We start from the raw sequence: 14184 nt of genomic DNA on the forward strand, positions 1-14184 counted from the left end.
TTAGAAAGTACAGCCTTCCCTATTTTTGCCATTGATGACTTAATACCACGAGGTTGTTCTTAACAGTTATGCTGCTGACCTTTAGAATAACCATTAATGGATTTATTTTTGTATCACATTAAGAGTGTGTCATCCTTGATGTTCGCAATTATCTTTGAGACAGTCAAGTGTTGGGATTAGAGAGACTGCCAGAGCTGGCGTGAGCACCCCTTGTTCTGCAGGCCGAGCCGGGGCTGGGAGAGCAGGGCTGCAGAGCAGGAAGCCGAGCAGGGGGGTGGATGTGAGAGACACGGGGGAAGGAGAGCCAGAGGAAGCCGAGATGCCGCCAAGGTTTCAGACCCGGTGACTGAGAAATCTATGACACCATTAGCAGAGCAGGGGAGTCAGGAGGCAGAGCAGATTGGGAGAAGAGCTGAGGAGGGCTATTTTAAGACTTGTGGAGCTTAAAGTGTTGGTAAGTCATTCAGGTGGAAATGTCTTGCAGACATCTGGAGACGCGCCCAGGACCGGAACTTGGGCAGGTGTCAGTGGGGCTTTACAAAAGAGCGTTCTGTGCACAGAGGTGATGTTTAAGATCAGAGAACTAAGAGAATTCCAAAGCAAGAATGGCTAAAAGTCCCAGGCATTTGCAAAGACTCCCAAGTGTAAGGGGCAGGTGGAGGAAGTGGAGCTCGGAGAGAGAATTTGAGTAGAAACCCCATGATGGGAGCACCTGGGTGGCTCAGTGGGTTAAAGCCCCTGCCTTCAGCTCAGGTCATGATCCCAGAGTCCTGGGATCGAGCCCCGCATCGGGCTCTCTGCTCTGTAGAGCGCCTGCTTCCTCCTCTCTCTCTGCCTACTTGTGATCTCTGTCTGTCAAATAAATAAAATCTTTAAAAAAAAAAAAAAAAGAAACCCCATGATGGTCTTGAAGGTCAAGAGAGGAGGAAGAAGGGAATAAATGAAATAGTTAGTGGTGGGTGCTGCAGAAAGATCAAGGAAGAGACTGGAATTTGGCCTCAGGAAGTCTCTGGCGGCTTTGACATTTGGCAGGGATGAAACCCTGAGAAGTGGTTGAAGAAAGATGTGCTGCAAGGACATGTATGCCTTTGAGTTTGTGTGGCAAGGGGAAAGGGCTGAAACTGACTTGTTAATAATAACGCGCTGATTTTTCTTAACATCGATTGTTTCTCAGATAAGTCGGCACAAAATTTAGCATCCAGAAATCTGAAACACGAGCGTTTCCGAAGTCTTAGTTTTCCTCATACAAAAGAAATGATGAAGATTTTTCATAAAAAATTTGGCCTGCATAATTTTAGAACTAATCAGCTAGAGGCGATCAATGCTGCGCTGCTGGGTGAAGACTGTTTTATCTTAATGCCCACTGGTACGTATTTTTAGATGTCAATTGGCAGGAGTCCATTGGCAGATGTTAAATGAAAGTCCTTTAATAGAAGTAAAATGCACACCCACACAGTAATTCCATCATGAAGGGACCTCTAGACCTCCCACGCCGTAGTGAGAAATTGTACTACCTCACGTCCTCTGTCGACGCGATAGCACTAATGGCCCTTTAAGATTTTCAGCTCAGAGCTTGTTGTGTTCAGTCAATCTAGAATTTCTCTCTCTCTCTGTCTCTCTTTCTCTTTCTCTTTCTTTAAGTCTAAATTAGTCCGGCACTTAACCAAAGAATTACCGTCAGAGGCCTTGCCCGCCTCTGACACTTTATTTGGTTCAGTGTAGTATTGAAGGCTGGTTAAGATCTTTAGCTCTGGAGCGAAGGCCTGGCCTCAGCATGCAGCGCTGCCGCTTCCTCACAGTGTGACCTTGAGCAAGGCCCTTCAGCCCACGTGCCTGCTCCCTCCTGTGTCCGCTGAGGATGACAGTGAAGCACCTACTTCACAGAATGTCGTGACCATCCGGCGAAAAGCGTTTAGCCATAGCTAAAGAGGCAGCATGTCATGTATAGTTCAAAACAAAAAACAACCTCTTAGAAACTGCCTGGCACAAGCTTCTACTATTCGTGGATGGGAGAAGTTGAAAATTAGAGACGAATCATTTTAGTCAGCATTTAACGTGTATTGATTGTCTTAGCATTTTGAACTCGAGTTACACGGAGAGATGGGGGTGCGCCTCAGGGTGTCTTTCTCTTCATGTTCTGTTAGTACACCCCAGTGTAGTTCTACCCTTCTTTTATCTCCAAGGAAGACTGGGAACATGCCCTTGTTGAGAAGAGTGCTGGGAGTCAAAGCGTGGGTATTTAGCGTTGACAGGTTCATGGTAGTTTAAAATGAGATCCTACAAGTGTTTTCTGATCATCTAAGAAGTGTTAAACCGTGGTCACTACAATCCTAAGTGATGTATATTTTGTCACATTTTAAGTCTTTAAAAATTAAATATTATACCAGGTAATTATTTTCATCCTAAACTGTGATAGAACACCCCTTTTACTGCGTTTGGATTCCCCAAATAGATTTTTAAAGCAATTCTATTGCCTCTAAGTTCCCTGCCCTGATTCCTGCTTTTGCATTCATGTAAGCCTACACAAGATGGCCTAAAAGGTAATTTTCACACATTTAAATTGTCTAAATATTTTGGCTCATTCGAATATGGCAAATTGTTGGCACGGTGCTGAATGTCACTTGGTGTCCTATTAATCGCTTTTAAATATTACTGTATGATTTAGTTCGTAACTTTTGCCTTCATGCTCTCACGATAGAACCTGACAGGTTTTGGGTTTGTTTTTGTTTTTTTTTTTTGTCCTTTCAGGAGGTGGTAAAAGTCTGTGTTACCAGCTCCCTGCCTGTGTCTCTCCTGGCGTCACGATCGTCATTTCTCCCTTGAGGTCCCTCATAGTAGATCAAGTCCAAAAGCTGACTTCCTTGGATGTAAGTTAAAGTACTACCAATTACAATAAGAAATACTAATAAAGACGTAAAAATAATTGTATTTCAGTACTCTGAGTAACCTTTTTCATACAGTAGTTTGTGAATTGTAACCATGAGGCACAGCAGTTCCATTAAGTTGTATGAGTCTTTGAAAATTCCAATACAGATAACCTTCTGAGTTCAGCCTGATTTTATTCTAGAAAAATGTAATTTAGCAAGAACTTTTAACCTGTATTTTGCTGATGTGAATTTCTTTTACTAATGTGAAAAGATTTCTTTTCTGACTACTGCGAGATCACCACAGTTCCCACTCTCTTCACATCTTAAAATGCGTACACAGGAGCACCCCCACACAGGCATCCTTTTTCCTCTTGGCCGAAGTTAAGAACGTATATGGATGTATTCTGCCAAATCCTGTATATTTTCAAGGTTATGAGCTCCCACCCCTCAACAAGATCGCTGGTTTGATTTTTCTTCCAAAGAATGTGTTTGTGCAGTGCCCTTCCCCTGTGGCCCATCAGGCCTGATGCTACTGTCATCGTCCCTGAGCTTTAAAATGCTGGAGATACCTTTGCCTAAACTAAAATGAGCCATACTTTAGGATGCGATGCTCTTGGGTACTGAATTCATATTTATCTTGCTTATAGATATGAAAAGCAAAGGCAGTAAAGAAAAGAGGGGAAAAAAGAGAAGGAAATAATGGGAGTATTTTGAGTTATGGCTAAGAAGTTTGCTTTTTTTTTTAATATATGCTAACTACTTACTTCCACTGCACTGAGATTGTCTTCCCTTTGACCCAGTTTTGATATGTGATTTCTAAAACATTTATAGAGACTGAGGATACGTCTGTGCTTATGTTTGCTACTTTCATGCTTAGATTCCAGCTACCTATCTGACGGGTGATAAGACTGACTCCGAAGCCACAAGTATTTACCTGCAATTATCCAAGAAAGACCCAATTATAAAACTTCTATATGTCACTCCAGAGAAGGTGCGTATTGATACTGTTATTTTAAAATATAGTATTAAAGCTGTGTTAGAAAAACAGTCCAGGTCTGCCTCCTGAGGAGGGAAAAACCCAGTCTTCCCCCGTCTTGTTTTCTCCTCTACCATCACATAGAGTGTTTCAATCCTGGTGACCAAATGTGTGGACTTTTTCCTCGTTCTGAGCAGCTCTCTGCGACCCCAGCAGGGGGTCCCGCAGTGTCACTCCATGCTGACAGTGTCTGCACAGAGATAGCATCCGATCCCATGGGTTAAGGGCTCGGTCTCTTGAGATGGTCCCTACCCTTCTTTAGATGCCAGCAGCAAGTTGAAGGTCCCCAGGTTACCCATAACTTCTGCCCGATTTGGCTAACAAATCAGAGGTTCCCATGACCCCCCTCCTCAGGTTCGATTGGTGTACTACAGCGACCTGCAGAACTCAAGGGAACACTTGACATTTACCAGTTTATTATGGGATATGATAAAGGATGCAGATGAACAGCCAGAGGAGCGAGACACAGGACAGGGACTAGGTGGGTCCCGAGTGCAGGAGCTTCTGTCCCCGTGGCGCTGGGATGCCTGACCCTCCACATGTGGACATGTTCACCAACCTGGGAGCCCGCCAAACCCCCAACTCTGGGAGTTTTATGGCTGCCTCATGTCGGCAAGATCATTTCCAGCCCCTCTCCCCTCTCTGCAGGATGGGGTGCTCCTGAAGATTCCAGGCTTCTGATCATGGCTCGGTCTCTCTGGTGAGCAGCCCTCACCCATAGTCACTGCCCCAGAACAAAAGATGCTCCTGCTGTTCTTAACACTTAAGAATTTAGAAGGGGTTTAGGAGCCCTGCATCAAGGATGGGGTCAGAGACAAATACTAGAACCAAGGAAGCTTCTGTTCTTATCACTTAGCAAATTACTAAGGTTTCAAGAGCTCTGTACCAGGAACCGGAAGCAGAGACCAATATATTTTTCTACTATCTCATTAAAGCCCACTAGAATACATAATTTTTTAGATTTTTGACATAATCTTTTTTAATAAAGATTTTATTTGTTTATTTGGGAGAGAGCACGAGCAGAGGGGAGGGGGAGAGGGAGAAGCAGACTCCCCCACTGAGCAGGGAGCCTGATGTGGGACTCAATCCCAGGACCCTACGATCATGACCTGAGCCAAAGGCAGACTCTTAACCAACTGAGCCACCCAACCGACTGAGTCATTGACATAATTTCTGTTACACCGTATAGTACAAGGATTCCTGTATTTTACCCTGAAACCCTAATGGTAACACTTCACTATAACTGCTTTATTGTTCTCTCTCTTTACTTTTTTCCTAAAATACTTGAGAGTAGTTTGCAGATATACTCTCCCTTTCAACCCTAAATACTTCACTGTGCATTTCCTAAAAACAAATTCCAGGGTGCCTGGGTGGCTCAGTCAGTTAAGCGTCTGCCTTTGGCTCAGGTCATGATCCCGAGGTCCTGGAATGGACACTGCATCAGGCGCCCTGCTTAGCGAGGAGCCTGCTTCCTGCTCTGCCTGCTACTCCCCTTGCTCATGTTCTCTCTCTGTGTCAAATAAATAAGGTCTTTAAAAATAAATAAATAAATAAATTTATTTTTTTTTGATTTAATAAATTATGCAAATTCTCTTGCATAACCCCAGAACAATCATTAAAATGAGAAAATTTTTACTGATACAGTACAATGGCTTAATCTGTAAACCTCATTCCAGTTTCACTAGTTGTCCCAGTAATGTCCTTTATAGCAAAAGAAGATCCTGGATTATGCATTGCATTCGGTTGTCATGTCTCTTTAAGGTTTTTCTGTCTCTCATGATTTTGACAGTTGTGAAGAGTGAAGGCCAGTTGTTTTGAGGACTGTCCCTCAATTCAAATGTATCTTCTGTTTTCTCATGATGAGGTTGATGTTACTCGTCTTGGCAGGAGTATTCCAGAGGTGGTGACATGTTCTCGCATCCGAGTGGGAGGCACCGGATGTCTCTTCCTTCTGTTACCGGTCATGTTAGTTAACTTTGATCACTTGGTTGAGGTGATGTCTGCCCAGTTTCTCCACTACAAAATTCCTTTTTGTCGTTGTTGCGATTACTATAATAATTACAAAAATAAATGTACATTTTGGCTTTTGCAATTGGCGGGTATCCTGCTGTGGGATACTCTGAGACTGGATAAGTACCCTGTTACTCATTAGACTTACCCAAGAGAGTTTTTATCATCTGTTGATGAATCCCTGTCAGTGTTTACTATAATGGATGCCAAATGATGATTTTTCTGACTTAGCTGGCGCTCTCTTATGATGAAGAGCTTTCCCTTTTATCTACTTATGTATTTATATCAACTTAAAATCATGGATTCTTAATTTGTCAGGGGACTATCATCAGTTCTCATTGTTTATTTGGATGTTCTAATTGTCCTAGATCTGGCTATTAGAAGAGTTCCAACTCACTGCTTCTGTGTCCTTTTGACATGTGCCTGTCTAGATGTGGATGCCACGTTTTGTTGTTGCCACTGGGGCATCATTGCTTCTAGGCCCTGTATAGACGGAACCATGAAATACATACATACATACAAGTGTGTGTGTCGCCACCCCCAAATAACATGCCCTCCCACAACATACATCTGTAACTCTATTACCAGCGTAAATGTGTGGTGAACCTCAGGTATATTGAGGCAGAAAAAATGCTTTAGAACCACTGACCTGATAAATAATTGCTTGCTAAATGGGGGTGAATATTCTAGAAGGTCTCACTCAGAATTTTCTATTACTTCTGCCAATTCTCTTCATACATTGAAGTGAGAACTTTTTTTATATGGAGGTTTTAATACAGCTTACGTTGTAGTGAATCTTAAAGACAACAGAGCCCTTAAGGTGATGTGGTGTTTAAATGCTTTCAGATCGCTAATGAATACATTTCTGCTCTAGGTCTGTGCAAGTAATAGACTGATTTCCACTCTGGAGAATCTCTATGAGAGGAAGCTCTTGGCACGTTTTGTCATTGATGAAGCACATTGTGTCAGTCAGGTAAATAATGGTTCATGTGACTTGAAATCTCAATATGTACTACCAATAGGATATGTGTTTTCAGAATAGAGGGAAATCGGTAACTTACTCTTCTAGCTCGCTGAAGAATACAGTGGTTTTCATTTTCAGTACAGTGAGCAGTGTTTTCTGTTTATGTAAGGAAGATCCAGACAGTCTGAAAAGCAGTATTTTTTTTTCCAACTAGTGGGGACATGATTTCCGCCAAGATTACAAAAGAATGAATATGCTTCGCCAGAAGTTCCCGTCTGTTCCAGTGATGGCCCTTACCGCCACAGCTAACCCCAGGGTACAGAAGGACATCCTCACTCAGCTGAAGATTCTCCAGCCTCAGGTGTAAGTTGCTGAAAGTCCTGAATTAAAACACCCGGGGGCAGTGATTCCCGGATTGCTGCACAGCAGAATCACAGACTGAGCTTTGAAAACCTCGAGGCACAGATTGCACTCTGTCATTTAGATCAGAATTTGGGGGGCTGGGAGCCGTTATGTTTCTAAAAAGTCCCCAAGTGACTCCAGTGTGCAGCGAAATATGGGAAGCAAGCCCTAGTGGCTTTTTCCTTACTAAAATTAAAGCTCTATCCTCATAGCTATTTTGGAAGTAGGGATAAAGTATGCGCTGTACCTGATAACTCTAGGAGGTCCAGGAGCAAATCAGCTTGTGTTTATCTGATTCCGGCTCCCGTACATCCTAGAGCGTACATCAGGAAGTGAACAGATGACCCTGCTCTGTCGTTTCCCCTGAAGCCCCACTTAATCCAAGATGCTGAAACCCGTCCAGAAACGATGTGTAACAGCTTTTATACTTTGTTTTCATCTCAACAGCAAAGTGCTTCTTCTTGCCACCAAATCCGTAATTACTCATAACAGAAACTGCTATAAAGGAGTAGCCCTGCACATCTGGGTTGTACTGGATTGTTCTCTCCATGAGTCTGTAGAGGCAGGTGCATTCTCTGATAGGTGCACTCGCTCAGCGGATACTTAATCAACAGCTGCTGTGTGCCAGTGAAAATCCTTCTCCCTTCTAATTTATCAGGGGTGCTTTGAGTTTGAGGAATGCCTGAAGAAAAGACTGATGTGTTGGAGTGAATGGTTAAGGCACGCCTTTTGTTCATTTGGAAATACAGACAGTAAGCGGGCTCTCTAAATATTGTCGGTAAAAACAGCAACCTCGTTCAGCAGGTTATGGGAAGAACCGAAAGTGCCACACGAAGGATATGGGAGAGCATGAGATTAGGATAGCTACAGGGACCTTTGCGATTAAACTGGCGTTCTTGAGCGCATGAATTTTTGAGTCCTCAGAATTTTCTCTGTGAAATCCCAAAATTTGAAATGGAATATTCTACTTTAATCCCACTTGCAGAAGGGTGTTTGTGTAGAATTTGGGGGTGGGGGAGATTTTGCTTCCATAATTGATATACTTTATAACATTATATTTAAGTGTCATGCTTTAGGTTCTAGTGAATAATCTACATGCTAGAAATTCACTTCTGTAAGTACCGCACTGATCTGTGGGAGCCTTTCTTTTTTTTAATAGGCAATGTTTTTAGCTTTTTTCCATTAAATTTATGCCAGATGCAGTCTGCTCCTTCTTTTAGGCCAGTCGTATTAATTACCAAATGCACATAGTTAAAAGAAATTATATAAATTCTGTTCACCTTTTGAATAACTTTTTCTAAGTATGGAATTTGTCATTTTTGTTTTGAGTAAACATTGCTCATATGCATTCAGAGACAGACACCTTTAAAAATCTTTTCCTAGTCGTGTGAGGAGATCAGCCTGGAAAAGCAATAGATTGTACATTTCCTGAGTCTAGCATGTGGCACCCTGTGCATAATTGGCACTCAGTAAGAATGAATAAATGGAACATATGGAGGAATTTTGGTAAATGTGGGTAAAATATGAAAATTTGGGCAACTCTGTTGATTCCTTAATATATTTGGTATTTCTATATTTGGGAGAATTTAAATCTCTTAGTGGAAGTAAAAGATTTTAACAGACACTTTCTGGTACATTTTTTCCTGATCTCTCTGGCCAATCGGCCCTTGTTTGGATTAAATTTAACCCAGCTGCTGCTGTGTCATGGGCCCTGGTGAAGGCAGGTCTCCCTAGGGTTGGGGCCCTGGCCCCCGTGCTCCTCTCCTACAGCTGCTCTGTGCTGATCTTCTTCTTCTTTGGGAAATACGAGGGTAGATAATAAAATAGAGATTTTATTCCTTTTCCTTAGGACCTTAAAATATAAACTGAGAAAGAGGAGACAGACTTATAGACAGCTGAGACAACAATGTAGCGTAATACGGTAGAAACAGGAGCTGACAGTTACATATTTAGCCTATACAATGTGCCAGGCACTACTCTTGACCTTTTCTGTACGTGAACTCATTTCTCCACCCAAAAGGCTTATGAGGTCAGTACTCCTATTTTCCTCACTTTGGAATGAGGAAACAGAGGCACAGAGAAGTAACTTGAACAAGGTCATGTGCTTTGCGAATGATGGAGGGAGGACTTAAACCCAAACAGTCTGGTTTCAGAACCCTTTAAATACTTTTTAATAAGTTGCAGAATGAAGTAAGTGGTAATTAGAGATGTAAATTATGACTGCAGGAACTCAGGAAGGCAAGACTGACGGTAACCCAAAATAACAACTGGTTGTTAATGAGGAGGGGTCGGATGGGGTTTTATATGGGAAGCAGGCTTTGTAGGCTGAGTAGTCTTTTGTAACCAGCTGCGTGGAGATATTGTTTACATACCTTAAAATACACCTTTTTAAAGTGTGCAATTCTAGGATTTTTTTTTTTTTAGTTTATTCACAGTGTTGTGCAATCCCACCACTACTTTTAGAACATTTCTGACTCCCTTAAAAGAAACTCCATACCCATTAGCAGTTCCGACTATCCCCGCACTTCCCCAGCCCTGGACAACCACTGATCTACTTCATGTCTTTATATATTTTTGCCTAAGCTGGGCATTTCATATAAACAGAATTTTCGGAGTGCCTCAGTGGCTCAGAGGGTTAAGCCTCTGCCTTCTGCTCAGGTCATGATCTCAGGGTCCTGGGATCGAGCCCCACATCGGGCTCTCTGCTCAGCGGGGAGCCTGCTTCCCCTTCTCTCTCTCTGCCTGCCTCTCTGCCTACTTGTGATCTCTTTCTCTGTGTCAAATAAATAAATAAAAGTCTTCAAAACAAAACAAAACAGAATTTTACAGGACGTGGCCTGCTGTGGCTGGCCTCTCACGTAGCACACATGTCCACAGTTCATCTGTGTCGCAGCGTGTGACAGTACTTCATTCTGTTTCAGTGACAAAAAATACGCCATCCTATGTGTACGCTCTGCAGTTTATTCATTCGTTTATCATGTGGTGGCATTTTGGTTGTTTCCATTTTGTGGCTGTTATACTTAGGAATACTTCTATGAGCCTTTGTGTCTAAGTTGTCATGTAGACAGGGGCTTTCGTTTCTCGGGGACATCCGTCCAGCAGGGATGTCATTGGGCCATGCAAACTGCAGGCAGTTTTCCAAAGCAGCGGCAGCATGCAGTGGGTGAGGGTTGTGGTTTCTCCCTGTCTGCTCCAACACGTGTTACCATGTGTCTCTGGTTATACTCATCCTCGTGGGTGTGAAGTGGTGAGGACGGCACTTTCATGGGTGGAGAGTGAGGATTCGGGGCTGGAGTTCTGGGCATCAAAGTCCAAGTTGGTTCCAAGGAACGGATGATAATTCATGGGGTGAGTGGAGAGACCTGGAGAAGGGCTGGCCCTGGGTAGGCAGGTCAACGCCCAATCGCGGGGATCTTGCCTTTCGTAATGATAAAGTGTTTGGACTTCGTCCTGTGGGCAGCGTGGCCGGAAGTGGCTTGACCTGAACCCTACAGTAGAGTGATCATGCTGGCAGTGAAACAGAAGGTAGAGCAGAGGAATGAGATCGGAGGCCAGACAGCCCCTAGCGTTCTAGGAGACGGTGACGATGGTGGCAGCAGCAGACGATGCAGGGGACAGGGTGCAGGGAAAGCACAGCTGAATCCAGGAGACTGGCAGCTGATGGCGTAAGAAAGGCAGACGTCGTGGAAGTTTCTGTGTACAGTTTGTGGTGCGGGTGACCACCGCCACTGACCATAACCGGACGTGCAGGAAGGGAGCAAGGGTGGAGGAGTGGGTAATGAATTTGATTTTTAGCTCAGTGGTACGGGGGATGTTTAAGGAGTGGGTGGGGATGGTTATGGCCTCAGTCTTCCTGCTTTTTGTGGTCCTAGGGGCCTCCTGAAAGGATTTTGGAAAACCATACCACTTGTGTGTTTCTAACCTAACACCAGAAATTTTTCAGCATGAGTTTTAAATAAAGAGAATGTGACCTGTGGTAAATAACATTTTTGAATAAAATTGTTACCTAGCCCTTTTAAATGTCTCCAGTAGAATATAAATATAATAGAAATTTTGTACCTACTTTCACTCACTTAAAAACACTTTAAAAATTTTTAACTTTATCTTCAAAATGTTCTTTAACAGATAGTTTATATCTTTCCTTTTTCTCTGTGAACTCCTATTTCTCTTTCAGTTTCCCCACAGATTTTTATCCTAAGGCAGTATATTTTTATGCATGAATTCTTGTTGCTTAGTCTACTATACTTACCGGCAAGAAAATAGATGCCTAAATTAAAAGTTATTTTTTTAAATTTCCCATACCAAAATTTTGTTCCAGATTGAACTATTATAATCATTAGTTTATATAACCGGTCAGAATAGTTTAACCATATTTTTCAAATTTTTGCATAAATTTTGATTGGGAATGTGTAATTTAATGAGATAGGACTTCTTTCAGCTAGCTGATACAACATTTGTTTTGACAAATCAAAACAGTTCATATTTCTTTTTTTTTTTTTTTTTTTTTTTTTAAGATTTTATTTATTCATTTGACAGAGAGATCACAAGTAGGCAGAGAGGCAGGCAGAGAGAGAGGAGGAAGCAGGCTCCTTGCGGAGCAGAGAGCCCGATGTGGGACTCGATCCCAGGACCCTGAGATCATGACCTGAGCCGAAGGCAGCGGCTTAATCCACTGAGCCACCCAGGCGCCCCCATATTTCTTTTTTTTATAGATGTGAGCATTGAGAACCGTTACTCACATAAACATGTAGATGGAAATGGAAAGCATTTATTATAAGAGTAACACTCAATTATTTGAATTTTTTCTGACGTATATGCCAAAATTACATAATGATCTGTCATCAAAAATTATTTTTAGTGATCTATCAGCTGACAACTCAAATCCTTTCAATTTTGTAGAAAGCAAAGAATTGTAAACTATTTGACTGGCAAAATAAGTCAGATCATTAGTTACTCACTTTACTTTTTCTGAGAAACATGATATAAAAAAATACTTTGCCAAGACTTTTCTAATGACCATTAAATATTCTTGTTCCTGGGTGGCTCAGTGGGTTAGGCATCCAGCTCTTGGTTTTGGCTCAGGTCGTGATCTCAGGGTTGTGAGTTTGAACCCCACATCAGGCTCTGTGCTGAGCATGGAGCCTGCTGGAGATTCTCTCTCCGTCTGCCTCTCCCCCACCAATCAATCAATCAGTATTCTTGTTCCTCTTTCAATGAAATGCATCTTGTATCCATTACATCCGGAAGAGTTGGGGAAATCAAAATGCTCTTAGTTTTATACTTTGCTGAAACATTTTTAACATTATATATAATTTATATTATATAACATAATTGATATTTTGTATTAATATATAATTAATATAATATTATTACTGTATTACATATTATAAATCTAAGGTATTTTTATTGTGGGATATGCTTTTAAATAATAGTTTTATCAAAATTCTGTGGCTACCAGTTAGCTCTTTCAAATACTGGGACATGACTTCTATATAACTTGGTTGGCCAAGCCCGCGTTTGTTGCCAAACCCATCACCTAAATTAAACTTACTTTCATTTATTTAAAAGGAAAATTCTGACTTTCTCAATCCACGTAAACTGTGTGGTACACATCCCCATGACAACTATCTCAGTTTCAAAAGCAACAAGAGCTGAGCACAAATTGATTCCGTTTCCTGACACATCACTTAAAATGACATATGAGTTTGACACCCTGGACCTAATCATAGTTACCATGTTAATGTCAACTGATACAGTGCTCCCTAAGCAAAGATACCGTGGAGTCTCAAGCTTTTTAAAAAATAAGATCTTTATTGAGATACAATTTGGGTGCCTGGCTCGCTTAGTCGGTAGATTGAGACCCTTGATCTCCAGGTGGTGAGTTTGAGCCCCACATTGGGCATGAGCCTACTTTTAAAAAAAAAAGAGAGAGGGAGATAAATGACACGTCATAAAATTCACCCATTTAAAGGTTAGCATTCACGGTTTTTTTTGTCTTCACAGAGTTATCCAGCCATCCCCCAAATCTAAGCGTAGAACATTTTCATCACCCCAAAAAGAAACCTGGTACTCGTTAGTGGTCACTCCCCATGTTCCCATTCTCCTGTGTGCCCATCGCCTTTTCCCGAGCACAGTGTTCTCACGGCTCATCCCTGTGGCTGCGTATATCAGTACCGGGTTCCTTAAGGCTGAATAATCTTCACCATTGTGTGGGCATTCTGTGTTTATTTATACATTCATCAGTTGATGGGACCTGTCTCTGACTAGAATATTTGGTAATTCCAGGGGCACCCGGGTGGCTCAGTTGTTAAGCGTCTGCCTTCGGCTTGGATCATGATCCCAGGGTCCCAGGATTGAGCCCCCCATCAGACTCCCTGCTCAGCTGAAAGCCTGCTTCTCCCTCTCCCACTCCCCCTGCTTATGTTTTTATCTTAAAAGAAAAATATTTGGTAATTCCAAACATCCTATTTTCCAACAGAACAGATAAGACAAACTCTAAGCAACTGCTGACATTCTCAACTTAGCAAACTGTGTACAACCTGGCCCGTGTGCTGGGGTTCAGCAGGCCTTTTGTAGTGGAGAGATCTGTTGTGGTTTTGAGTTTGAGATCGGCAACTTTATTTCCCAATGCCATGTCATTTTATTATCTTTAGTAATTTGTTTGACTAAGGTAATTAGGTAACATTTCTAAGGTGTTTTTTTTTGTTTTGTTTTGTTTTGTTGGTGTTTTTTTTTTTTAAAGATTTTATTTATTTATTTGCCAGAGAGAGAGAGAGAGAAAACACGTGCACACAAGCATGGGGAGCAGCAGGCAGAGGGAGAAGCAGTCTCCCGGCTGAACAAGGAGCCTGATGCGGGACTCGATCCTAGGACCCTGGGATCATGACCTGAGCTAAAGGCAGAAG

General features: G+C 42.1%; 1 protein-coding gene across 5 annotated transcripts in view; it reads left to right on the forward strand.

Annotated features, from left to right (window-relative positions):
• BLM (BLM RecQ like helicase) overlaps nt 1-14184 on the forward strand; it is a 118817-nt gene that overhangs the window by 39207 nt on the left and 65426 nt on the right. For all 5 annotated transcript variants that reach the window (XR_006818868.1, XR_006818869.1, XR_006818870.1 and 2 more), the window contains exons 8-12: nt 1175-1366; nt 2749-2867; nt 3745-3858; nt 6788-6886; nt 7092-7240. Coding sequence is in view for 1 of the 5 variants with exons in the window: in XM_046010427.1 (XP_045866383.1) it covers nt 1175-1366; nt 2749-2867; nt 3745-3858; nt 6788-6886; nt 7092-7240 (673 nt within the window). In the remaining 4 variants the exon portion in view is untranslated. The remainder of the gene's footprint in view (nt 1-1174; nt 1367-2748; nt 2868-3744; nt 3859-6787; nt 6887-7091; nt 7241-14184) is intronic.

Source organism: Meles meles, chromosome 6 (assembly GCF_922984935.1).
Source record: "Meles meles chromosome 6, mMelMel3.1 paternal haplotype, whole genome shotgun sequence".
Lineage (NCBI taxonomy): Eukaryota > Metazoa > Chordata > Mammalia > Carnivora > Mustelidae > Meles > Meles meles.